This window comes from Sinohyriopsis cumingii, chromosome 8, assembly GCF_028554795.1.
Source record: "Sinohyriopsis cumingii isolate HCF-2022 chromosome 8, ASM2855479v2, whole genome shotgun sequence".
NCBI classification, from domain to species: Eukaryota; Metazoa; Mollusca; class Bivalvia; order Unionida; family Unionidae; genus Sinohyriopsis; species Sinohyriopsis cumingii.
The window spans coordinates 57,069,316-57,095,121 of NC_142968.1; the positions used below are offsets into that span (position 1 = coordinate 57,069,316).

Sequence of the window (25,806 nt, forward strand, 5' to 3'; positions counted from 1 at the left end):
CTAATGAACACACAAGTGTTTTAGTGGCATCAACTGAAAGATATTTGCGAATTGAGCTGATGCATCTCAGCTCAAGATATGCAGCCTTAAAGTTCCTCTCATGTTTTCATTTATAATGTTGATAATTAAATTATTTGTTGATTTGCTTCTTCTTTCTGTTACTTACTTACTTATGACCATACATTGTAACACTTGCCCTAAGGTACAGAGAAGCCATCACAGTCCTTGTATATCAGTTTTAAAAGAAACTTGTTCAAGATACAAAGAAGCCATCACAGAACTTGTGTGCCCATTTTAAGAGCAACTTGTCTACATACATAAAAACCATCACTGAGCTGGTGTGCCACTTTTAAAGTCACTAATCCAAGGCACAGACACCTGTGCTTAACTACTTGTTCCTTGACAAAACTGAAATTATCAAATAAACAAGTTTAAAAACGGAACCCTGTTATAGGTATGTTCAAAAATAGTAGGAGAGAAAGTTTATTTAAGTAAACAGCAGTGGAGAGAGAGAGATTATTAACACAAGAGTTTATGTAGTGCATAAGGGAAAACAAAAGCTATACTATTTAAATGAGAAATTATTTCAGATTTAAATTTTTTTAATTTTCAGTGGTGAATACCAATATGACACAAATTTCATCACAAAATAAAGTTTATAAAACTGTAAAATGGAGCAAATAACTAGCATATTAACAGTGTAGGTATCTGTAGTTGGACGGCATCCATATATATATATATATAATAATTAAATTTATTTATGGCCTAAGATTCAAATAGTAGATTTAGCAGTATAACTACAGTATCTATATTATCTACATGCATTTAAATATATACACACATTAAGCATGCAGTTAAAATCTTTGCATTTTATAAAAAAAGCAAAGGAACACAGAGTTTCAAGAATCTGACCATGGCCAGTGTATGTTGAATCCACCCCTAAGCTCTGATAATGAGTTTAACAGGCTATAATAATATGCTATTAATATTAACATAAAAAAAAAAAAACTGCAATACTGATGTTCATCGAGGATGTGCACAGACAAAGATGGATAATTACATTGATGTCAAAGCAATAGCAAATATGCAGTGATTACTTATAAGCACTATATAATGGGTTATACCTAATTATGTGTTCATATCTCTAAATATTAGGGAATTCAAACTGTGTGAAACAAAGTTTGACTCTCTTCAGTAAAATACAAGACTGAATAGCACTTGTCAGGATCATGGGGGTCTCTAAGCATATGCAGCAGCTGTTTCAGTGAAACTTGGAATCCAACATAGATTTCTGGCTGCAAAGTTTTCAGTATGAATTGAATATAATTTTACAAATTTTATAAATTTAAATTATTATCACCCAATTTAAAGAAAATGGGGTGGGAGGAGGGGAGGGGGATTTGATATGAACAAAAGTAAAAACATAAATGTAAATGTATCAGACAGTTCTAGGAATATTACCTGGACAAGAGTTTGACACATGGACAGACGGGGATAACTCTTAAACTGCTGATCAGACAGACCCCACTTTTTTACAGGACAGTGACTATCAAGATATAAAATCATAACAACTTTCATTGGAATATTTCTAAGGAGTCTGGAGATAAACAAAGTTGCAATGAACAGACAGACATAACCTCCCAAACTTCATATACAGAAAATGCACTGAAGTGAATCATACAGAAAGAACATTCCAGTGAATTGACAAATCTTAATAAAATGCAAAGATCATAACTGCATAACCTTTTGAAAATCACAGACGTTGTTTACTTTTGACTAAAATGAGGTGAAATGAATAGTAACCAGTGAGGAAATAAAAAATAACAACTCAAAATCCACCATAAAATTATGAACCTGACAGATATACTCATAATTAATGTACAGCCGCACAGAACGTAGACCTGAGCTGACGTCACACAATGCACATGCAGATCAGGGTCTATGCTGTTTGTTCTACTTATTACTCATAACAAATTGCACAGACCCAGATCTTCCAGTGCATTATGCAATGACAGATCTGGGTCTGTGAAGTATGCATTTGGACTCATCTTAGAAGCAAGTATATATGGTACCATTACCAAGATCACATGATAAGGACTGAGACAAGGTAACAATTCATTGTTATTACATTATAATATTGAAATTACAATAGTATTTTATTTTTATTTAAAAAATTTAAATTGGCTGGATGCAGTGGTAGTTTAGTCTTTCAAAAGCACATACGCTTCAAAATTAATATCATGGAGTACATTTGAGAAAATAATGAGAGTTGGAGGTGTAATGACTGAAACACTATATTTTTAACCTCAATATTTATATCCTTTTTACAAAATGAACCAAGATACTATTTTGCCTTGTCTATCAATAAAATAACATTTTAGGTCAGTATTTCTACATAAGGGCAGACTACTCTTTGATATTTATTGAAAACAATTTTTATCTCAGGAACTGAAGAGATGAAAGATCTAATCATTGCCTAGCTATATAGAGAAAATTAATTATCTCTGCTTAAGCCAAAAAGAATACGTCTTGAAATATTTCACTGATAAGGTAAAAAAATATTATATAAACTGTGAATACCCTGAGGTTTTTATCCATCACCTCAAGTGAAAAATGGGTGTTTGATCAGGGTTTGATAAGAAATGCAACAACAATATACGGTTTTATTTCTGAACATGTGATTGTGGGATTCATGTGCATTTCTAAAACAAATGTGCAAAACACTGAACTGAATGCACAGTTATATGAATTTTTCAACTACTACATTTTTTCTTCATTAATTGCTGTTTTTTTCTTTCAAATAGATGGTGGAGTTTTTCCCCTAAATGTTCCATCCTAGAAATGACCCTGTATATGAATTTTGTAAAATCAAGGTGAAGATCTAGATATTAAATGTAATGCCATCAAAGACACAGCAAAAACGTTTTTTAAAAAAATGGTCCCCCCCCGCCCCGCAAAATAATAATTATTACACTTTTATTTATTGTTTTTTGACTGGTAGATTTATGTTAAAGTATATAATGGTAAAGTCTTCATAAGAAGTTAAAAATAAAGTAGTATGTCCTAAAATATAACATTGTTGGCTACATAATGATTTTTATTCCTTACCAAGGCAAATTTTTGGTTTCCTAATTTTACATATTTAAAATTGCAATATGCATCATATGGTTTATGGTAGATGGAAATGGAGAAAGAAATTAAAACAAACATACTCATAAATGGTCTCAATGTAACAGAATACAACACAGTCTGATAACTCCTGTACAACTGATAACATGAAAGGTTATAAGAAGATCTGAAGACTTTAAATATCTAATAATTGGGTCTGAATCGATGTACATGATTCACCAAGTCATTATTTTACTTGTTAACTGCCATGAGTATTTGGCTGTTAAAAGTAGCATAACAAAACTAAAAATTTCATTTTCATAATGCTTTCTGGCAATGTGACACAAATATTTTGGTATGTGACATAGACTGTTTAAAAATGTTAAATTTTGTATAAAGTTTTTAATTAAATAAAATGTTTGTTGTTAGACAGGGATCAATCATCTCCCCCTGCTTCTTCCTCTGCTTGTTCTTCTGTTTCAGCCTCAGGTTCTTGATCTCCTTTCTCACCATCATCTCCCTGAAAAAAAGAGTGTTTGTTAACATTGAAAATACAGTAAAATGTCATGTATACAGATGCCCCTTCTCTTAACCTTTCAAATATATTGACCAACAGAGTGTTCTCTTTATACATGGTTTTATTCCATATAAATGTATCAGTTACTGGGACCAAGATTTATCTAAATACACATGCAAATCACTTAGTTTAGTTTACTGCCTGTAAATGTTTTCATGATTGGTCACCATGTAAGCAAACATTCAAATGGACATCGTTGTTAGTGGATGTGTATCTCCAGGTAGTATATCGACATGTATTATAATTTTTTTCACTGGTAAATATATGCAGTAGTAAGTAAAACAATATAATGTCAAGCCTAATGATCTTTCACCTCAATTTGCAGAAACTGTAATTCAACAAATGTCCTAAGGTGTAAAAGATATCTAGCAAATGAAGAGAATGCAAGCAGTGTGATGTAATGTATACACACTGTCAATGAGTTACTTCTAAATATATGTAAACCTTTACATTGTCAACAGCCTACATCTGAATAGATAAAGTTTACATTGTCAATAGTTTACATCTGTAGAGCTATAAGTTTACACTCAACATCTGTAGAGCTGTAAGTTTACATTGTCAATAGTTTACATCTGTAGAGCTATAAGTTTACAATGTAAACATCTGTAGAGCTGTAAGTTTACATTGTCAATAGTTTACATCTGTAGAGCTGAAAGTTTACATTGTCAATAGTTTACATCTGTAAAACTGTAAGATTACACTGTCAACATATGTAGAGCTGTAAGTTTACACTGTCAATAGTTTACATCTGTAGAGCTGTAAGTTTACATTGTCAACATACGTAGAGCTGTAAGTTTACATTGTCAATAGTTTACATCTGTAGAGCTGTAAGTTTACATTGTCAATAGTTTACATCTGTAAAGCTATAAGATTACACTGTCAACATATGTAGAACTGTAAGTTTACATTGTCAATAGTTTACAGCTGTAGAGCTATAAGATTACATTGTCAAGATTTTACATATGAATAGCTGTAAGTTTACATCATCAATAGTTTACATCTGTAGAGCTATAAGTTTACGTTGTCAATAGTTTACATCAGAAGAGCTGAAAGTTTACATTGTAAATAGTTTACATCTGAACAGATGTAAGTTTACATTGTCAATAGTTTACATCTGAATAGATGTAAATTTACATTGGCAATAGTTTACATCTGTAGAGCTATAAGTTAAGACTGTCAATAGTTTACATCTGGAGAGCTGTAAGGTTACATTGTCAATAGTTTACACATGTAGAGCTGTAAGATTACACTGTCAATACCTACATCTGAACTATGTAAGTTTACATTGTCAATAGTTTACACATGAATAGCTTAAGATTACATTGTCAATAGTTTACATCTGTAGAGCTGTAAGTTTACATCATCAGTAGTTTACATCTGTAGAGCTATAAGTTTACGTTGTCAATAGTTTACATCTGGAGAGCTGAAAGTTTACATTGTCAATAGTTTACATCTGAATAGATGTAAATTTACACTGTCAATAGTTTACATCTGTAGAGCTATAAGTTTAGATTGTCAATAGTTTACATCTGAATAGCTGTAAGTTTACATTGTCCATAGTTTACATCTGGAGAGCTGTAAATTAACATTGTCCATAGTTTACATCTGGAGAGCTGTAGGTTTACATTGTCAACAGTTTACATCTGAATAGCTGTAAGTTTACATCGTCAATAGTTTACATCTGGAGAGCTGTAGGTTTACATTGTCAATAGTTTACATCTGTAGAGCTGTAAGTTTACATTGTCAATAGTTTACATCTGAATGGCTGTAAGTTCACATTGTCAATAATTTACATCTGGAGAGCTGTAAGTTTACATTCTCACTAGTTTACATCTGGAGAGCTGTAAGTTTACATTGTCAATAGTTTACATCTGAATAGCTGTAATTTTACACTGTCAATAGTTTACATCTGGAGACCTGTAAGTTTACACTGTCAATAGTTTACATCTGAATAGCTGTAAGTTTACATCGTCAATAGTTTACATCTGGAGAGCTGTAGGTTTACATTGTCAACAGTTTACATCTGAATAGCTGTAAGTTTAAATCGTCAATAGTTTACATCTGGAGAGCTGTAGGTTTACATTGTCAACAGTTTACATCTGAATAGCTGTAAGTTTACATGATCAATAGTTTACATCTGGTGAGCTGTAGGTTTACATTGTCAACAGTTTACATCTGAATAGCTGTAAGTTTACATCGTCAATAGTTTACATCTGGAGAGCTGTAAGTTTACATTGTCAATAGTTTACATCTGAATAGCTGTAAGTTTACATTGTCAATAGTTTACATCTGGAGAGCTGTAGGTTTACATTGTCAATAGTTTACATCTATAGAGCTGTAAGTTTACATTGTCAATAGTTTACATCTGAATAGCTGTAAGTTTACATTGTCAATAGTTTACATCTGGACAGCTGTAAGTTTACATTGTCAATAGTTTACATCTGAATAGCTGTAAGTTTACATTGTCAATAGTTTACATCTGGAGAGCTGTAAGTTTACATTGTCAATAGTTTACATCTGAATAGCTGTAAGTTTACATTGTCAATAGTTTACATCTGAATAGCTGTAAGTTTACATTGTCAATAGTTTACATCTGGAGAGCTGTAAGTTTACATTGTCAATAGTTTACATCTGAATAGCTGTAAGTTTACATTGTCAATAGTTTACATCTGAATAGCTGTAAGTTTACATTGTCAATAGTTTACATCTGGAGACCTGTAAGTTTACATTGTCAATAGTTTACATCTTTAAAGCTGTAAGAGTTATAATATTGGAGGAAGGAACAAGCTTCACAATGGGTTTTAATTAAAAGGCATTGTTTCATTTGATGTATTCCATAGAAACGTTGAGACATTTTACCAAACACAGCAGCCTTACTTTTGTCAGATTCTGATGCAATTTAAGGCCATAATAGCATGCACTGGGAATGTCTGATCAGAATTTTCAGAAAAAGTCCCACCTTACAAAGGACTAAATTAACAAGATAATTATTCACATCAATAACCATTGCTACTGTATGAATTATAGTTTCTTAGAGGTTTCATATTATATCAATAAATGGCCCATTTCTTATGTTTTATACTTCATCAATAAATGGCCCATTTCTTATGTTTTATACTTCATCAATAAATGGCCCATTTCTTATGTTTTATACTTCATCAATATATGGCCCATTTCTTATGTTTATACTTCATCAATACATGTCCTATTTCTTAAATGTTTTATACTTCATCAATAAATGGCCCATTTCTTATGTTTTATACTTCATCAATATATGTCATATTTCTTAAATATTTCATACTTCATCAATAAATTGTCCACTTCTCATGTTTCATACTGCATCAATAAATGTTCTATTTCTTAAATGTTTTATACTTCATCAATAAATGTTCTATTTCTTAAATGTTTCATACTGCATGAATAAATGTCATATTTCTTAAATTTCAAATTCATCAATAAATGGCCCATTTCTTATAAGCTCCATACTTCATCAATAAATGGCCCAAAATCCAAAACAGTAACATTAATAGATTCTGTCATTTTTTATGTTGCCTCTACAGACATTTTGAAGTCTTTTCAGTTATAAAACAGTTTGAGTGAAATCTTTTTGAAAAGATTTAATTTCTATTCAAATAATGACTTGATCCAACAGATTAATTTTTTCTCACTTTTCAAAGCCCTGAAAAGTTTCATCTATCTCATTTGTTCAATTAATCAAGTTTTTTTTTGGTCTAAAGTTGTATACTGTATATTGTGTGATTCTTTTGCTAATTATTTTCAATCTTTCTGGCCAAACAACACTGTCATCAAATGTACAACACTCACCATATCAACAGTACTGCCATGAGATTATCAACATTATCATGAAAACATCAAATCATTGAAACAACAGTCTGGATACCAACAACACTATAGCAATATGGTCATCATATCAATACAAATGTCGTATCAACAACAGTCATCTTATCAACACTGTCATGTCAACAACAGTCATCTTATCAACACTGTCATATCAACAACAGTCATCTTATCAACACTGTCATGTCAACAACAGTCATCTTATCAACACTGTCATATCAACAACAGTCATCTTATCAACACTGTCATATCAACAACAGTCATCTTATCAACACTGTCATATCAACAACAGTCATCTTATCAACACTGTCATGTCAACAACAGTCATCTTATCAACACTGTCATATCAACAACAGTCATCTTATCAACACTGTCATGTCAACAACAGTCATCTTATCAACACTGTCATATCAACAACAGTCATCTTATCAACACTGTCATATCAACAACAGTCATCTTATCAACACTGTCATGTCAACAACAGTCATCTTATCAACACTGTCATATCAACACTCATGTCAACAACAGTCATCTTATCAACACTGTCATATCAACAACAGTCATCTTATCAACACTGTCATATCAACAACAGTCATCTTATCAACATTGTCATGTCAACAACAGTCTCATCACATTACATTAGAAAATGATTTCAGCAGAATATTTTAATTATTTTTGAAAAATAAACATTTCTTTTATATTATCTGACATTATGAGGCGATCTTAAAAATATGGAGAGAACATTCTGCAATGTCAAATCACAATTAGTCCAGCACCAATTGCCTTGATACTAAATAACCTTTTAGTGTTGCTGTGCCATATAACACCAAACCAAACACCAAGGTTCTTATGAAATTTATGACAAATTTATTATGATGTTATCAACTCAAATGGTGTTATTAGGAAACTTGGATATCATTATGAGTGATAATAATATTTAAACATGTACTGTATATACTTGTTTATACATAAAGTCAAACCACAAAAAAAGCAGATCCTGATCTGCTGTAGCATAATGTGCCTGCAGATTAGGGTCTATGCTGTTTGTTCTACTGATTACATACAGTAATATGAAGTGATAATGTTACATGCATTAAAATTTTAAAGGAACCAAACACTGATGAAAATGCTAATTAGAATTTGTCTTTGTATTTTTTTCATATATCAAGCTAGACAGCAAAGAAAATAATTCCCCTTGAATTTAAAGCCTGTAAAATTTGTATATATGAAAGACCAGTTTTCTCTGTGATTGTCACCACTCTATGATGGATGGGATCAATGAGTCATATATAATTAAACCACCACCTGAAAATTATTAAGATGATTTGTCCATAATCATATGATCACCAATCAAACGTTAATTATCAAACTTGAGCCGTGATTCAAATTTTATTCATCAACTTGTAAACAAGCCCATCCGCTTACTCTGGCATATTAGCGCAAGAGTTGAGTAATTTCTATCCCTCTTCACTGTCAAACAGTCCCAATGAATGGGAGCATTTAACAGCTGTGGAATTTCCCAGGGCTGCTAAACATGATTAACATTCTTTGTATGACTAGACACACTCCACTGTCAAGATCACTTTGCTAAAGAAAGGAAGTTGTTCTTTCATACAGGTGAAGCCTGGGCTAGCTATTGAATAGTAATGATATTAATAACTAAGAAACTCTTCACTTTTAAGGGTCTCTAAATACACCATGGTCGTAACATATGCTGGAGCGGAAAATATCTTTTCATGACAGTTCCAAATTACTGATAATGTTGGGTTGCAGTACAAAACTTGATGGCTCTTAGTAATTATTTGGAATTAAGATTTTTTGGTAGGAAATGTGTATAAGGGGGTAATATTTTAATTTTTTTCCTTCTACAACCTTTATAATGAACAAAAGAAAAAATCAGATGAATTATCAATAACCCTTGAACTTAAAAACTCTATGTGCATAATAGTGGGGCCAGTTTTTCTGTATCATCAGTAAAAAAAATTTAAATGGTGACATTCATTTTTGCCTTTTCATTCTTTTGGTCTGTCTATAATGAAAAGATTCAAACAGACCTTTAGTTCAATTCATTACCTTAAAAAAAGTAAAAATTTCATTCCAAACTAACCAGCTTACTTAAGCAACATAGAAGAGGAAAATGTACATATGCACCCCACCCCCCATCCTACCTAATTATGTCTAAACAAGTTGTACACATTTATAACTATGTTCATTTTAATGTAAGTTTGGAAATAATGAGATGATCTGAACTGCAATTACTTCCAAAAGTTAGATCCAATCCTATAATGTAGTTAAACTAAAAGCTGCAATTAATCTATCATGACAATATCACACTGGTGATACTACATGCATAATACTTATATACTTGCTTATAAGTCAAGTCAAACTTAAAACAACACAGATCCACATCTGCTATGTCATAATTCACCTGCAGATATGGGTCCTTATTATTTGTTCTACTGATTAATCCTAAAAATATGAACAGATCCAGATCTGCTGGTGCATAATGTGATGGCAGATCTGGTTTTGTGCAGTTTCCAGTTGGACTCATCTTATAAGTGTGGTAAGATCTCCCTGGGGAAACGTTTTTTCCTTTTTTATATAACTATATATACTTGCTTATAATTTGGGTCCAACTGTGAACAACAGAAACCCTAATCTGCCACTACATAATGTGATGGCAGATCAAAATCTATGTTGCTTATTCTACTGATTTCTCATAACAACAGTACAGACCCAAATCTGATGGCGAATTATACACATGACAGATCTGGGTCTTACAGTTTGCAGTTAGACTCAACTTCTAAGTGGGTACATACAGTATATACAGGAAATTCTTTATTCACTTCAAGGAAATTTCCAAATCTTCTCATTTTTTGGGTCAAATTTTAGAGGCAAAATCAGGATGATTTCCTATGTATGCCTATTTCTAGTGCTAATGTTCATGAAAAGTTTCTCTAAGGTCAAATTTAAATCATACAATATCTATTTAGTAATCTCCATGGACAAGCAGGTGAATCACTGCCAATGCTGAGGACCATACACTGCTGTAGTCCCCTCTACTGAGAACTCCTCTCACATGAGCACAAACTATCCTCATCAATGTACTGAGTATGCCTGTGTAGAGAGGGTGCGCGATGGATAGTGCTTCTGACAGTGACTGATGTAATATTATACAGTAATCATTCATTATTACCCTGTTCTTCAGAACCAGAGAATATATGATAGCCTTATAATGAAGTATGTAATACATGTATTTGTATTACAACCCAATGAAATAGAATCCATGACCATGCACACACTTAATAAAATGAACCACATTATACTCATGTGCTTAACAGAGAGTACTGGATCTTTTAATTCTTTGCTGTACATTGAATGAGCCATGGGGATTTTCTCATGCCCCAAATGGGCAGTGCCCATCCCCCCAATATAATAAATTCCCATATCTTGATCAATATATGGGGACAGATATCATTAAATATCTCCTTGACAGTTCATCCAAGGTGCTATAGTGTACATGAAACTGGTAATTACAATATTGCATAGACATGTCTTAATAACATTAGGCTACTGAAATAACAACAATACTACTACTACTATTATTATTATTACTACTATTAATAACAATATTGCTAATAATAATAACAACAAATAAATATGAAAAAAAAGAATTAAATACAAAACAAAATTAATTTGAAAATGAACAAGAATCTGAATATTCATAAAGTGATAATTTAAAAAATCTCTCACCAAATTCTAACTTGGTTCAGGAGAAGTCTAATAAATCAAGAAACTCTTTAAGACTCAGAGAGAAAAAAATGCCTAAATTAATGACAATCATCACACTGATGTCAGGTTACAGTTATACATTTTCATGAAAAAGAAAATAGTTGTGATAAATTACAATAGTATAAATTTGAATACACTTAAATTTTATAATCATTAAAACCTCTGACTGACCACCACAAAAACGATACCAATCCCAAAGAACATAACAGGAATCAGGTCTGGTTATTCCCCTTTACTTCATAAAATACTAGATGCATTCTCAAATATCTGAGCACATCTGTATCAGTTAATTTTGGTGATCTTAACTGAGTTGTTTTTAAAGTCATTTTGAGGAAAAGTCTGAAGACTTGCTTACCCTTCACATATTTTTGAAATACAGTAAGACATTGATTATCCTGACAGAGATTTCATCTGGATTAATGGTCATCCAGATGATCACATTTTGATCAAACAGGAAAATGGAATGAATAAACATTATCTCTTTGTATCTCCCTCTCTCCTAATTATATTTATTTTTACTTTTAAAAGATAACTTAGCTATTTATAAAGAAAACATTGTTATTATAACTGTGTGAGATTATATTCAATTGTGTTTGTGTCTTACTTCTGTACTCTTTTTTTATGCTGAAATCATGATCGGCAATTTATATTCATTTAAAGATACATGTACATTGAAAGGAGTGATGAAATCTGGGATGCAGCAGTAGTCGATCAGAGCAAATAATCTTGATAATTGCAATCTGGTTAATCACGCTTTACTGTAGATATGCAACTGCAATTTGTGCATTCCATACTTATTTTTTTCATTTTCTTTTTATTCAGTGTGTAATAATATAAAACAAGGAATAAAAGCCAGAAGACAATAAACAGATAATATACTAATTCTGAATTTGCTGCACAAACTGTTCCCTCACCCCAAGGCAAATCAAATATGTAGTAGAGATAGTTTAAGTAAAACTGTCCTAAACCATATTCCTAAAAAGGAGAGTTAATACTAAAAATACAGACTATATGTAAAAATAAATTATCAACGTAAAAAGGTAAAGAACACTTAACTAAAACCGTATTTCTTTCATCAAAACCAGCCACCAAAATACTACTGATACCATTTGCCCAAAATTTAAACTATGTTTACATTTTCTTTTACCTTTTCTTTCCTTATTTTGACTCTATATCAGAATATTTGAAGAAGACACCACTCTAAAGAACAAAGTAACCATAAATTATTCTGAAGTTAGACAATAACACATTTGCTTTCTCCTTATTAACTTTGCTATTCCTTTGTATAGTCAATTTGCTGATTACTGATAATTAATGAATAATCACCTCAAAACAATCACAGACTGATCAAATAAATCTCTGATTCAGCAACTAATTTATAATCTGATGCAAAGTCATAGAAATGACACGGAATAAATGCTAAACAATTGCAGTTTATCTCCATATATGCTGCCTGCACCAATAAGAAAGCCTGGTTCAATTCATACCACATGGTGGCTCCACAATGAAAAACTTGGTTCAATATGCAAAGTTCAGAGTCAAAAAGGGACATAATTCTTTCAAGTTTTGTCAGAAAATATTGAAAATCCAGTCAAATCAAACCAAGGTACATGTATTTTTAATAGAAAGCATCATACAATTTTTTTTTAATTGAGAAATCCCTTCAAAAGGTTATTGAATGGAAACTATATTTACAGCTGATGTGGTGTGAGAGACAGAAAATGGGAAGACATTTTAACACCCCATGAACAAAATGGTAGAAGGGTATTAGAATGTGAACAAGGTCATGACTAGCTCACATGACTTACCAGACATATGACAATATATAATGGGGTAAAACAAAATGGCAAACAACCTTTGACTAAAAAGTTAAATGCAGATAACTAATTTAGGATCCAAATATAGATGATTTTACTATATATAGAAATAAACTACTGTGTTGTGTGTTATCTGTAAAAATTATCACACCCCAAAAGAGAAAGCTAGATTTTAAATCAACAATGCTGCTTCATCGATCACACAGCAAGATTGGGGGGTGGGGGTGGAGAATGAGGGCAAAGAAAGTAACTGCTAAAACAAGAGATCCTTGCAGGGACTGATGGCGTATTGTCTGGTAAGAATGTATAAGAAATCAAGAAGAAACCACTTTTTTTTTTTTAAACTGCTTAGTGTTGATAATGTTGAACCCATCTCTGATTTTTTTGGAGCTATAAGATTTTCAAATTAGACATTGTGCTAGCCATACTGGATGTAAGACTGGCACCATTTGCATTTATGACTAACTGGGCACAATTGGAAAGCTTTTGGTGAAAACTCCATGTTGACATAAACCATCAGGAAAATTAGTGACAAGATTTACAATATGTTCATTGTGACAGTCATATCTGAGGTCAGATCATCACCACTGTCAAGTGGAAATCTCAGGTTAAATATGTTTCCACTCTATTGTTATCACATAGTTTTCATTTAGAAACAACTAGACAACATAAGAAAGTCTTTTAGTTAAACCTCAATGTTGATATGACCATTCATTCAGAAAAAGTAGTGATAACAAGATTTTCAAGATTGCTGTTGTGGTGGTCATATGAGATGTCCAAGCAGAACCATTTTCATTTATGACCAACTTAACATCACAAGAAACAGTCTGGTGTCAATGTGAGTTCAGAAGTCGAATCAGTAATAAGATTTTCAATATGGTTGCCATGGTAGTCACACTAAATATATGACATGCATTATTTTCATTTAGGACCAACATGATATCATTTGAATTCTTTCAGTGAAAACCTCATGACCATCCATTTAAATGAGTTATGATAACAATACATAGTCTCAAGATTTCTGAGCAGTACCATTATCTTTAGGACCAACTAGATTGTGACCTGAATGTGTGTATAAAGTGTCATGGCAATCCTCCAAGTAGTTTAGGAGGGGTGGCAATAACTTCTGCTAACAGACAGATGGACAATGGATGTCGGACAACAGGCCATCCTATAAGCTCTCTTGGTCTATGACCAGTTAAACTAATTAGCCTGCTTCTAACAATTGTCTGCATAAGCAAAATGGCACAAACTGCACACATTAATTAGGAAATTTTGTCATGAACCGTCTGCACACTTTAGCTCAGAGTATATGGGGTTTAACATGGTCAAATTAGTATGTACAACTTGACAAACTACCATGTGACTAAAAATGTGCCCTCCATAAAAATGGCAGGAACATAAAAATATACACCAAAGATGGGATAAGAGTGATAAAGACAAGATTAATAAAACAAAAGGTCAGATTTTATGTGATGTTTGAACTGTGTAATAATGAATATCAAACCAAAGGATCAATTATAACAACTGCAAAACAAGCAACTTTACTGGAAATATTTCTCAGAATAAACAGTGCAGAAGCTTATCAATAATTTCACACGTGGATGAGTTGAGTTTATATACCTTGTATTAAACTAGGTTAATTGCCTGTCCTAGAATGTGAATAACAAAAGCGAAAATGGGATGCGAAAGTTTAATAGAAAGTTTGAAGATAAAAATAAAAATAAAAACTATATTAAAATTTGGATGCAACTGCAAGTTTTGAACTTGCAACCTCTTGTTTGGCAAGTGTTACACAGAAAAAAAAGACAAATGTGGGTGTTTATATATAAGGTAATTGATGAACTAAACTGTCAAAGAATGGATGGAATGATAAACAATTAACAGATGGACTTACCAAATCAATAGAAAGAAAAACAAAACAATACAAGTACAAACAGAGAATTCCTTATAAATGATATTAAATAAAACTGTTTTCTTGCACAGTGACCTTTTTTCATTGCTAAATCATGGATATCAGTTTTCAAGCTTGTATTTTCCATAAGTTTTTTTATGTTATTTCTTTTATGCTAATATTTTTCTTAAGTATCGAACCTGCACTATTTAGTCTTTAGCCTTGATTTTGTGAAAACATTATGGAAAATACATAATTTTGTATGCATTCCCTATAATCAATATTTATATATAATATTATCCAGCAGATTCTAAAAAATATATTCTTGAAATACAAAATATGTTAACACTAGAAACTCATCTTTATGACACTGATATTCTTAATAAAATGGTGCAATAAAAGATCCTATTTCGTATGCAAAGCAGTTTCAAGTTAAAAAAGGGCCATAACTCATTGAATTTATTATGGACAAAGGTGAAAATCAAACATAACTGAAACAGTACTTGTTGGTATTCTCCATAAAATCCTCATACCACACTTGTTGTCAATCCATGAAGTCCCTCAAAAGTTAACAAGCAATAATGAAATTTTGATGTATGTTCTGAAAGGAATGACACTGCTGGGTAACATTAAATGTCTCCTCCAAACAATACCACTGGGGTATATAAATATTCAAAAAAGAGAATTTTTACATTTTTGCAAGCAGAATTCAAAATATATATTGACATGTCTGGTGATTCCCTTTTGCTTCAAAGATAACTTGCATATTATTGTAAGTATAAATAAATCATCTTGAAACACAAGATGTCATTGCTTATTCTGTTCTCAGAACAAATTAGGATGCAAGCTGGATTTTCCCAAATCAAATATGATACTAACAGAGTAAACTAGTGCCATTGAAATAAAATAACAAAAAAGATGTTAACAGTTCTAAAATCAACATTATTCTCTCGAGTTTCTGGGAATAAAAGCCATCTGCACTTTAAACTTATGTTACTGTTGCTAATGATTCATTTAAATTGTTAATTAGGTCACAGACTGACGTAAATATATTGGAACAGAGAGGCCTCATATAAAATTGTATTCCACTGCCTCTACACAAAGGGAGACAACTCTGAAAGATTGCTTACCTCTGTTGTCGTTGCTGGAGCCCCTTGTTGTTCTATAGAAATTTGGGGCATTTCTTTCTTTTCAACAGTTGAAGTCTCTTTAGTTACTGAAGCTGCTGATGATGGATCTGGTGTCTTTGATACATCTAGTTTTTCAAAAAGTTCACGTCTATTTTTAGCCACTTCGCGAAGCAGCCCATCTAGTACTAATCTGCCAAGTTCTGACTTCTTCAACTGTTCTGTCACATTTTCCATTAGCCATGGCATGAAGCCCTGTTCAATATCTGAAAGAAACAAGACAGATATAGAAATTAATATTTACTATAAATTCATTATATTTTAGTGGGTTTCATTTTGTGTGGTTTTACAAACGTGGGTTTGGCAGAATACGGTTTCTCACCAGCAACCAATACATTTAAATCCCCACTGTGACCTACAATTAGTCTGGGATGGTGTTTTATGGCACAGCAACACAAGTAGGTTCTTTAGTGCCAAGGCATTGGGAGTCAAGTAGCTATTGCCCAAGGACGTACCACATCAGCTTACCTACGCTGATTTGATGGCAGGTTTCAAACCTGTGCCCTTTAGATCAGGAGTCCAGCATGCTAGCCACTGAGCAATCAGCTTCTCTGATTTACATAAGCTTGAACACAGTATGTAATGCTGATGATACAGCACTCAGAAAATGAAAGCAGGCTGGACAAAAATGACATTTTTCAGGGTACATAAATCTTTGGTTGAGGAAGTGATTCCTACAGTCTTCATAAAGTTCAAATTATTCCTTGGGTCATTCAATATTAAGGAACTATAACAACTCAAGACATACAACTAATGACCAAAGTAGGCAGGTTTCATATATCAGGTATGTCCTTGGGCAAGGAAATTCATTCTGATTGTCTTGACACAATTAAACTGTCAAAATGTGGCTGGGCCACAACACAGCAAAACCAAACCAGAACATTTGATTCATGGTTTGTAGCGAACCAGATATTGGTAGCCTTGATTAATAATGAATTCACAGCACTTTCTATAGCAAAAGCATTTCACCACAAATAAACATGTCTTGATATAATCATAATACCAAGACACATGAAGAAAATTAACAGTCAGTGACCTGACATTCAAATGACATAGGCTGTTTATAATGTTACTCAAGGAAATTAAAGCAGACAATATTAACAAATACTGAAGAATACTGGAAAATGTTTATCATCATTGAATTGAGAAGAATAATACATTTTGTCTTGCTCTACTTTATTTTGCAGAAATGAAATGCAAGTGTTTCCTTTCAATGTGACCTTCACTGGCACATTTTGATACAAGCCATACCTTTTGCATGCCATTTCAATGAATACAAACATTCTTCCAGTGTATCAATATTTGAACGGGCATTGTTTGTTTGTGCTAAAATGACTTTCTAGCAGTAAAGCTGATATGCAAACTTTCCTTGTTTTTATATAGTTTTTACAAAACACCAAAACATGCTAATGATTAATTTTCACTCAGTTCCGAAGCTTCTTGACACACTAAGTCTTTGAAATTTAGTTTACATGAAATACATGAAGACAACTGGCCAAAAGTCTGCTTGTCACATTCATAAGTGCCTTAACATACTACGTACTTTGAATTTTATCAATGAGGTTTAAAAAAACCAATGCAACATTTAGAATGTATTTATAGAAAATTAAGTACATAAGTCAAACTGACTTAGTTTTGGTGAACGGTTTTTGCTCTCATCTAAAGTCATAAAAATTTAACCAAGGATGGATCATTGAATAAATCAAGGTACGATGATACTTTGTTCCACACAATAGGTGCATACAGGACAAATATATTTTTACCTCTCTCTACAGGATCATAGAAGTATCCATTGTCAGAAAGTGTTCCAAATACAGTGGGCACCAAATCTGCAAGGTAACTTTGGGCGAAAGCCCTGGCAGCAATTTTTTCAGCAGTTTCCTTTTCTTTTCGTAAAACTTCCCTCTGCTGTTTCATTCGTCTTTCCTGTATAGAAAATACATAAATGTTACAATCACACTCTCAAGAATAAAACAGCCAAAAAAGTTCTTTTGAAAATAAAAACTGTTTCGCTTTAATGTTATCTGCTAAGAAAGCAGAATATTGTCAGGACTGTATGTTAATTCTTTGCAACTTTGTTGTAAATATTTATTGTTATTTACTTTCAAAATGATGCAGCAATGAAGCTTATGCACTATTAACACTGAAAGGACCATCTAAAAGCAGTTCTTATCTTATCTTCATATTAGAGCAAACAGTATGGATTATTAAAACATTGATATCTCACCTTTATACATAGGTGGTTGCTATAAGCAGCTGACTTTTGAAACAAGTAACTCTACTGATAATATAAACAGAGCATACCCAGTAAGACAAAAAAAGATTTGATCTTAATTTCATTAAGAAACTTTCTGATGATATGCTACCAGAGAAATTCTTTAAATTTCTAAAACAAATTTACTTTATGTAAAAACAAGTTTTTACCCCATATTTTAAGGATTTTAAATTTTTTTAACTGTTGTTGTGCATACCTTTTATAGAATTTAAATATTTTGTCTTATTATATTGATCTTGTAGGAGTATACGGTATATTTATTTGGAAGTATTCATTTTCCAAATGTTTAAAGCAAATTTTCACCAAAGTTACATTTTTGTCTTGTAATTTAAATTGCTCTGATATAAATGCATACATATATACATGCTACTATTTAAGATGATAAAAATTCTAGTCAAAAAGCCAAGAGATTCTATTTTTTAAATTAAATTTTCAGTGGAATATAAGAGTTATAAGACAGTGATTCTGTCCTAACAGGTACCGGTATCTGTCCTAATGCAAATACAGGTATATGTTCTAACTTACATACCTAATGCAAATACAGGTATATGTCCTAATTCACATACCAAATGCAAATACAGGTATCTGTCCCAACTCACATACAGGTATCTGTCCTAACTCACATAAAGGTATAAATTCTTTGAATATATTTGAACTAAAACTAGAATTTCACTTCCTAATCGCCATTATGTGTTATATGAATATGACTTTTGAAAATAACTGTTTAATTGTGTCTCAATGCAGACAATATGTATTCTAGTTACTAATCATGCAATAACAAAATTCACAACAGGGGTTCATAAACTGCTTAGGTCCAATAGAAGCAAGTATCCATATTAATTTGTTTATTTTCAATATCTTGTTCTCCCCAAGGTAAGTAACATGAAGCTTGTTTATACTGTGTACTTGTAGTGCATGATTTTAAAAAATGACTATGAATTATGGAAGACTGAAGGACACATACAGAAAACCAATATATTTGTTTCCTTAAAAATATCTTCAGTAAAGTAAAGTTAATTATCATATACCTGAAACAGGATCCTATTCAAATAAATACATAAGCGTATATACATAAGCATATATATGACATAAAACTTTTATCACTCACTGCCAATAACCATTTTAAAAAATTCCTTATAAAGGATATATCATTTATAGAGACTAACTGTCTTAATTAATTCAAAAACCACACTTGACATACAAAGAATTCATTTATTCTGTGTGGTTACAAAAAAAAATCTTTCTAAAAATAATTTTTCATAAGAGCTTAAGCTAGTCATCTGGCAAACGTGTCCAAATTTGTCTACAAATGAATCTATGTCTGCTGGGCTTTTAAATGTGTGGTTCATAGCAACCACAAAAATTCTCACCACATTAAAACAGTTCACAGTAGTATTTTTGCTCCAAATGCTTCAGACAAACCTTTTCTTCCCTATGCCTTCTCTCCTGTTCTTCCAAACGCTGCTGTTCTACAAGTTCAGCATTTCGTAGCTCCTCAAATGCCCTCTGTTGTGACCTGAGATTGGCCAATTCTTCTTCCTCCATAACTTCAAGCAAGGACTGTTCCACTGTCTTGCCAACTAACACTTCCAAAATGGGTTTAACTTCAACATCAAAATGAAACAACTGAAAAACAAAGTACAGTACTATTCACTAACTAATGTTATTTCAAGTAATGAACAAAATATCCAAAATTATGACATGATAAGAATGCAAAAAGGTTTAAAAAATGAATACAGACACTAATTGTTTTAGAAGTAATTAGACATATAATGTACAGTCCATTTCCAAAATGTCATCTTAAAAAGAACAGTAAAAAAGGTGAAGGTTCCTTTTTTGTACAGTTTTATGTCTGGTCCCTCGCATGTGAAGTAACTACTTTTAAAAAGAATCTAGGTAGCAGAGAAACTCAAACAGACGTTAATCTGGTCTTTTGTTTACATATTAAAAACTAGCTTTCCATTATTAGCTAGAGATCAGGTACAATTATTACATCAAAGAAGCCTTTGGGTTCTTTATCTTTTGGTTTCTGGCAAGCTATGAGTTGCTGTACTTGTTTTTAATAGAGATTTAGTCCTCTGTACCTATGATACTTCCCAATAATGCTAAATTTCAATTTACTCCTGAAAATATTATTCCCCATGAATTTATATCTTTTCTAAAATGATGGTCCATGACCCATTTCCATTTAAGCTAGAAAAGTCCCAAATAGTATATTTTAAAAAATCTGGTTATGTCTGCTTGTCCTACAAAATTGTCAACATGTCCTAGACTCCTCATGGAAATGCTGATTTTCCAGCCCTTTACCTCAATACTGAAAATAATTCTTGCACCCCACTCAAATGTTGGCAACTTATTGTCAGTTACCAGACACTTGCCAATCAGACAAAAAAACTTTTAAGTCAACTCTGAGTTCGAGTTTGAGAACATTTTATCATCCTGAGGCTTCATGGAGGATTTAATATTAATAGTTCTGAAAATGCATGACTTTTCATCATATTTTCTTAGGTTTACTCACATCTCCTTCCATAATTTGAGTAGTTTCATCTTTTCCAGTTTTGGCAGGTATAAACAATGGTGATGGGGGCCTATCCAAGAAAGCATCTGTCTGAATTTCAACATCAGCCTCTTCTACACGGTCACTCAATTCCTCCAGATAAAGTTCAGTTTGAACATCCATGTGTTTGCGTCCCTCAACAGGCTCTGGGGACCGTGGTCTCAGCTGTTCCTTGGCCCGCTTCCTGGCAATGGCTCTACGTCTATTTTCCTGCGTTCTTTGAATCTCAATAGGGTCTGGCTGAGCATGCTAAAAAGACAAAAAAAATGAGATAATCAGTGTTAAATATAGTGAAAAGAGCATCTACAAGTGGTTTTATGAGTAGGTGCTCTTTCTAAACTGGAAAAATTCACTGTCCCCAAAAGCTTGGGACAAGTTAAAACCCAGGATCTCCTCAAGATTAAATACAGAATAAGAAAGAAAGAAAATGGAATTTTTCTGCAATTTTATGGAAATCTGTATTGAGTAGTTTAAAAATTTGTCCAGCCCTCTCTTTATATACAGGCAATTATATAACAACTTACAAGTGATCAATTCAAATAAAACTTAGTTGCTTGCAGTCTAATTTAAAATGCTTAATTGTGAAAATCAATTTTCTGATAACTGAAGAAAAAAATAATCTCTTGACCATGAAAGTCCATTTTAATCATTGAATAAATGAGCCAAGTATAATACAGAAATCATCAATAAACAAAGCAGAGCGATTCTTATTATTTTTACACATAGCTGCCAAAAGGAGTATATTAATTTATCAATACCATGACATTATAAATTGTGAGTATACAACCATGTTAAAGACCTTAAGTGAGGATTGTCTATTATAAGCAGATGAGTCACACATCTGAAAGTCCAATCTAAAGTGTGATCATAGTAAGCATCAACTGCATGCAAATGGTCATTCTATGTTAACAGATTGTATTCAATTATCAGTTACTTGTACACTACTGACGATCGATAAAAAATTTCCACCAATATCGAACACTACTATCTGGTGTTATTTTGAAAGCAAAGCCACCACTTGCCCAGTGAGGCAAATAAGAAAAACAGCTTGCCTAAATGGTATTTTGATTTGTTTTTTGACTGTTAGGCAAAATGTAAATGATAACCCTGAAACTATTTGCCCAGCATTTACATATTTTAATACTGGTATAAGTTCAAACAACTTCAAGTCTAAAATGACATGACTAAATATTGCAATTATTTGCTGCATTTGCTTTATGTGAATTTTACTAGGGGTAAGTCTTCTTCAAAGTTGGAAACATTCTAATTAAAAAAATTAAAATACAGTTTCAAAACATCTATTAGTACTGGTATCATTATAAAATGTTTAAATCAAAATAAACTAAGAATACTTTGACTTACAGCTGGCAGTGTATGCTGTGCATATGTGTTTCCTCGCACAATTCGCCGATCATACATAATGTTGCCATACTGCGGAGCCTGTGGTCTGAAATTAACAATGAGACAATTAATGGGTTACAAAAGAAAAGGCATAAATATAGCAGTATTTAAGTCTCATTGCTGAAAATAACATACTATTGGAAATAACTAGAAAAAGCATCCACAAATAATTGATTTAGTATCCCATTCTACCTCTAAGGTGCATGTCGACATGGTCATTTACTCAAACATTTACTGTTGTTCTAAAATTTAATGCTAATATAATTTAAACAAAGTCTATTTAATCCTATTTAATGACTATTCTCTAACTTAGATATCATCCCATAAATTCCAGCTGACAATCATTGACCACACTGGACTTTTACAATGGTGGCCAGGTACTATAAAGGTCATATATGCGTTCAGTGCTGACTATTTCATTAATGGGTATCATCTCTAAGAATTTGATGATACATACCTTTAAATTGTGATTATGCACTTTATTTGGATCCTTCTTCATCCATTTTTCTTTAAAGGTTTACACACCATGATAAATACAAATGGCAAAACTTAATGTTCAAGTACATCAACTTTTTGGAATAAAGTCAGTCTAAAGGTCTGATCCAGTACAAATCAAATTCAATGTTGCGCGTTGTGATGTCACAATGAAATCTACACGGATTTAAAAGAAAATTTGCACTACCCTATACTGTGTCAATTAGATCCCAATGTGAATTTTTCTTCAACGAGTTTAGTACCTTACTTGCCACTGCAATTATCAATAGCGATACAAATATTTTGTCGTGAAGTTTCTTGATGACAGTTAAGGTGCAAAGCATTTAATAATCAGGATCAAATACACTTTTTAAAAAACTATATTAGTATTCAATTTTATGAAAAACATGAATATTTAATTTAAGATGAGTTAATGTGTCTACATGATCACATTGATATATATGATAAACTTGGTCAAGAAAAGAGGACATCGGGTTTATCATAACAAAAAACAAGATAGTACAAATTGTTTTTCAACATGTGCAGCTTTCATTGTGAGGTTACAGCACATTCCATCCAGTTTGTAGTGAATCCAACCTTTAGGATGACCTCATCTGAACTTGTCAACATACTTTAACATTGATTATTACTGTCATGTTTCTTGGGGAAGGTATTTAATCATCTTGCAAATAAATATGGATATGTGAGAACCTAAATAAAATGAATAATTGCCATTTAAAGGTATATGTAGTCAAATTTTTTAAAAAATGGCACCCATTACTGAAATAGTTGGTAATGAATGTCTACGTGACTTGTAAGACTTGTACAATATGGTGACTATGTTGCCCAAGGATAAGTGCTGAGTCTATGACTCTCTGGAACATGAACCATGATAGGCCGTAGACCGATGTTCTTCCAGATGTGATCCAACTAAAGAGTACACAGGTGATATGTCTGAAGGATCCGCCTTCCTTCCATTGGTATGGTTGTTTCCTCCTTGTACTCCAGTTTTCTTATGTCATGAAGTGACAACTGTCACTATGGTAGAAATTAAAACAAAGTACCTTTATGAAAGTGATATAAATTGTTGCTATCAACCCTTATATAACTCGCTTGATATTCAACATATAACCAAACCATACTCTCTATATCGTTTCAAAATGAATACACATGCCATATTTCCAATATGATAAGTAAATCCATGATACAGAGTACAAAAACACGATCATCCTTACTGTTGTTGTTGTTGTTGTTGTTGTGGCGCTAAAGGATCTCTGTATTTTTTTCTCTGTTGAACTGCCCTAGGCTGACTTGCAAATGTATAAGTCCCGGTAGACTTTGGTGGAAGTACAGCTGCCATGTTATTATGTTCTTACTGTTAAGTTGTTTTTAGTATGTTCTCATTTACTTCAAACATGGAGGTTCCTCCCGGCCAACGGAAGTGCAGTGATACACAGCGACAAAATATTTGTTGTAGCTTCTAATCTGTGAAATGTATAGATGCAAAACTATTTTGGTGCAATAGTTATTCCTTATGAATTATTACTAATATTATTTAGCAGTATTAGTCCTGTTTCTAACCAAACATTTGTTAAGAACTATATTGTTGCGCGGATATAAGTTGTTGTCAGAGAAGCAAAATATTTACGCACCGTAGTTGTCAAGGTAAAGTAGACTCGCATAACAATCAGAAATAGTACAATAAAATAGTCTCGATAATATGAGTAGATATTTAAATGCAATTCAATTATATAATTAGTTTTGAAAAAATAAATTGTGATTGTTTTGTAGAAAAATTATATATTTTATCTGAGTTTCTGAAATTGCTGAAGGATTTTACTTTTTAAAGTTTAAAACTTTCGTAAATTTAATACATTATATTATGTATACCAGTCTATTTTATTCACTGCATAACATTTTTCAATATCGCTTAGATGCTTGCTTGAGAGTTCATGCACAATATTATTTTCTATTTGAACGGAAAGAAGCAAATTATTTTTAAAGCCGCTTCTAGTTCCCACATAGCTGTACTTTGTCTTTTTAAAAATATAATTATTAATATTTTCAAATACTATTTTAATCAGTCTCAGTTTCAGCTGCATCATGTTTTTACTTTTCCACATCTCTCTCTCTCTCTCTCCTGTATATACTGAATTTTCAGCACTGCATAGCGTTTTGGGGGCATTTTTGCGACTATACGTACCGATATTTGTGACTATACCTAGATTTTGTGCGGAATTTGTTGCCAATATGCGCACAGATTATTACAGATAAAGATGTTATCATGGTCAAAACGAACAATAAATTTGAATGTAAATTTAAAATAGATTTTCGTAATTCTTATTTCTCTATTTAAAATGTGTCTGGTATATGAAAACATTGTGATCTGGAAGATGATGATAGAAATTATAAATATATTGATCTTTGATGTTCCTTTTATCGATTTTCTTTGGGGTTTTGTTAAATAAAAAAATGTGGTTACTATTCCTAAAATGCAGATAAATGCAACGATTCTTCGTGTTCGGTATATTTAAATTATATTGTACGTTTATCTTTTGTCCAAGGTTATAAGTTGCAATCTACATGCTTACATAGCAAGAGTTCAAGGTCAGTATTATATAGTTAGGCTAGATTTTTCTGTTGGAAATGTTCACATTCAATTACGTCATTGGCCAAGGGAACTGTATAAAAAGTAATTTGATGAACAAATAATTCATTTTTGTTTTAGATCAGTCTCTGGGAATCTAATTGTGTTGTCACTGAAGTCAGATATATCTGAGAGGAATTAATTTTTTCATACATTCATTGTAATTACTAAAGTGCTCGTTTACTTCTTCGATTTATACACACTACTTTGGATATCTGG

The 25,806-nt window shown here is 32.1% G+C and overlaps 1 protein-coding gene across 2 annotated transcripts; it reads right to left on the reverse strand.

The window, feature by feature from the left end:
• Nucleotides 1-566: 566 nt before the first annotated feature.
• LOC149793587 (radial spoke head protein 3 homolog) lies at nucleotides 567-24,389 on the reverse strand. 2 transcript variants are annotated; one of them, XM_089967549.1, is made up of 8 exons: nucleotides 24,176-24,389; nucleotides 22,428-22,512; nucleotides 21,027-21,314; nucleotides 19,931-20,134; nucleotides 17,997-18,159; nucleotides 16,177-16,439; nucleotides 11,297-11,323; nucleotides 567-3,628 (listed from the first exon to the last, which is right to left on the reverse strand). In XM_089967549.1, the coding sequence occupies exons 1-7, from the start codon at nucleotides 24,298-24,300 to the stop codon at nucleotides 11,303-11,305; spliced, it is 1,149 nt and encodes a 382-aa protein (XP_089823675.1). In that variant the 5' UTR covers nucleotides 24,301-24,389; the 3' UTR covers nucleotides 567-3,628; nucleotides 11,297-11,302. The 2 variants fall into 2 exon arrangements, with proteins under 2 accessions (XP_089823675.1, XP_089823674.1); XM_089967548.1 differs by lacking the exon at nucleotides 11,297-11,323 and having other exon boundaries at nucleotides 24,176-24,388.
• Between the last annotated feature and the right edge of the window lie 1,417 nt (nucleotides 24,390-25,806).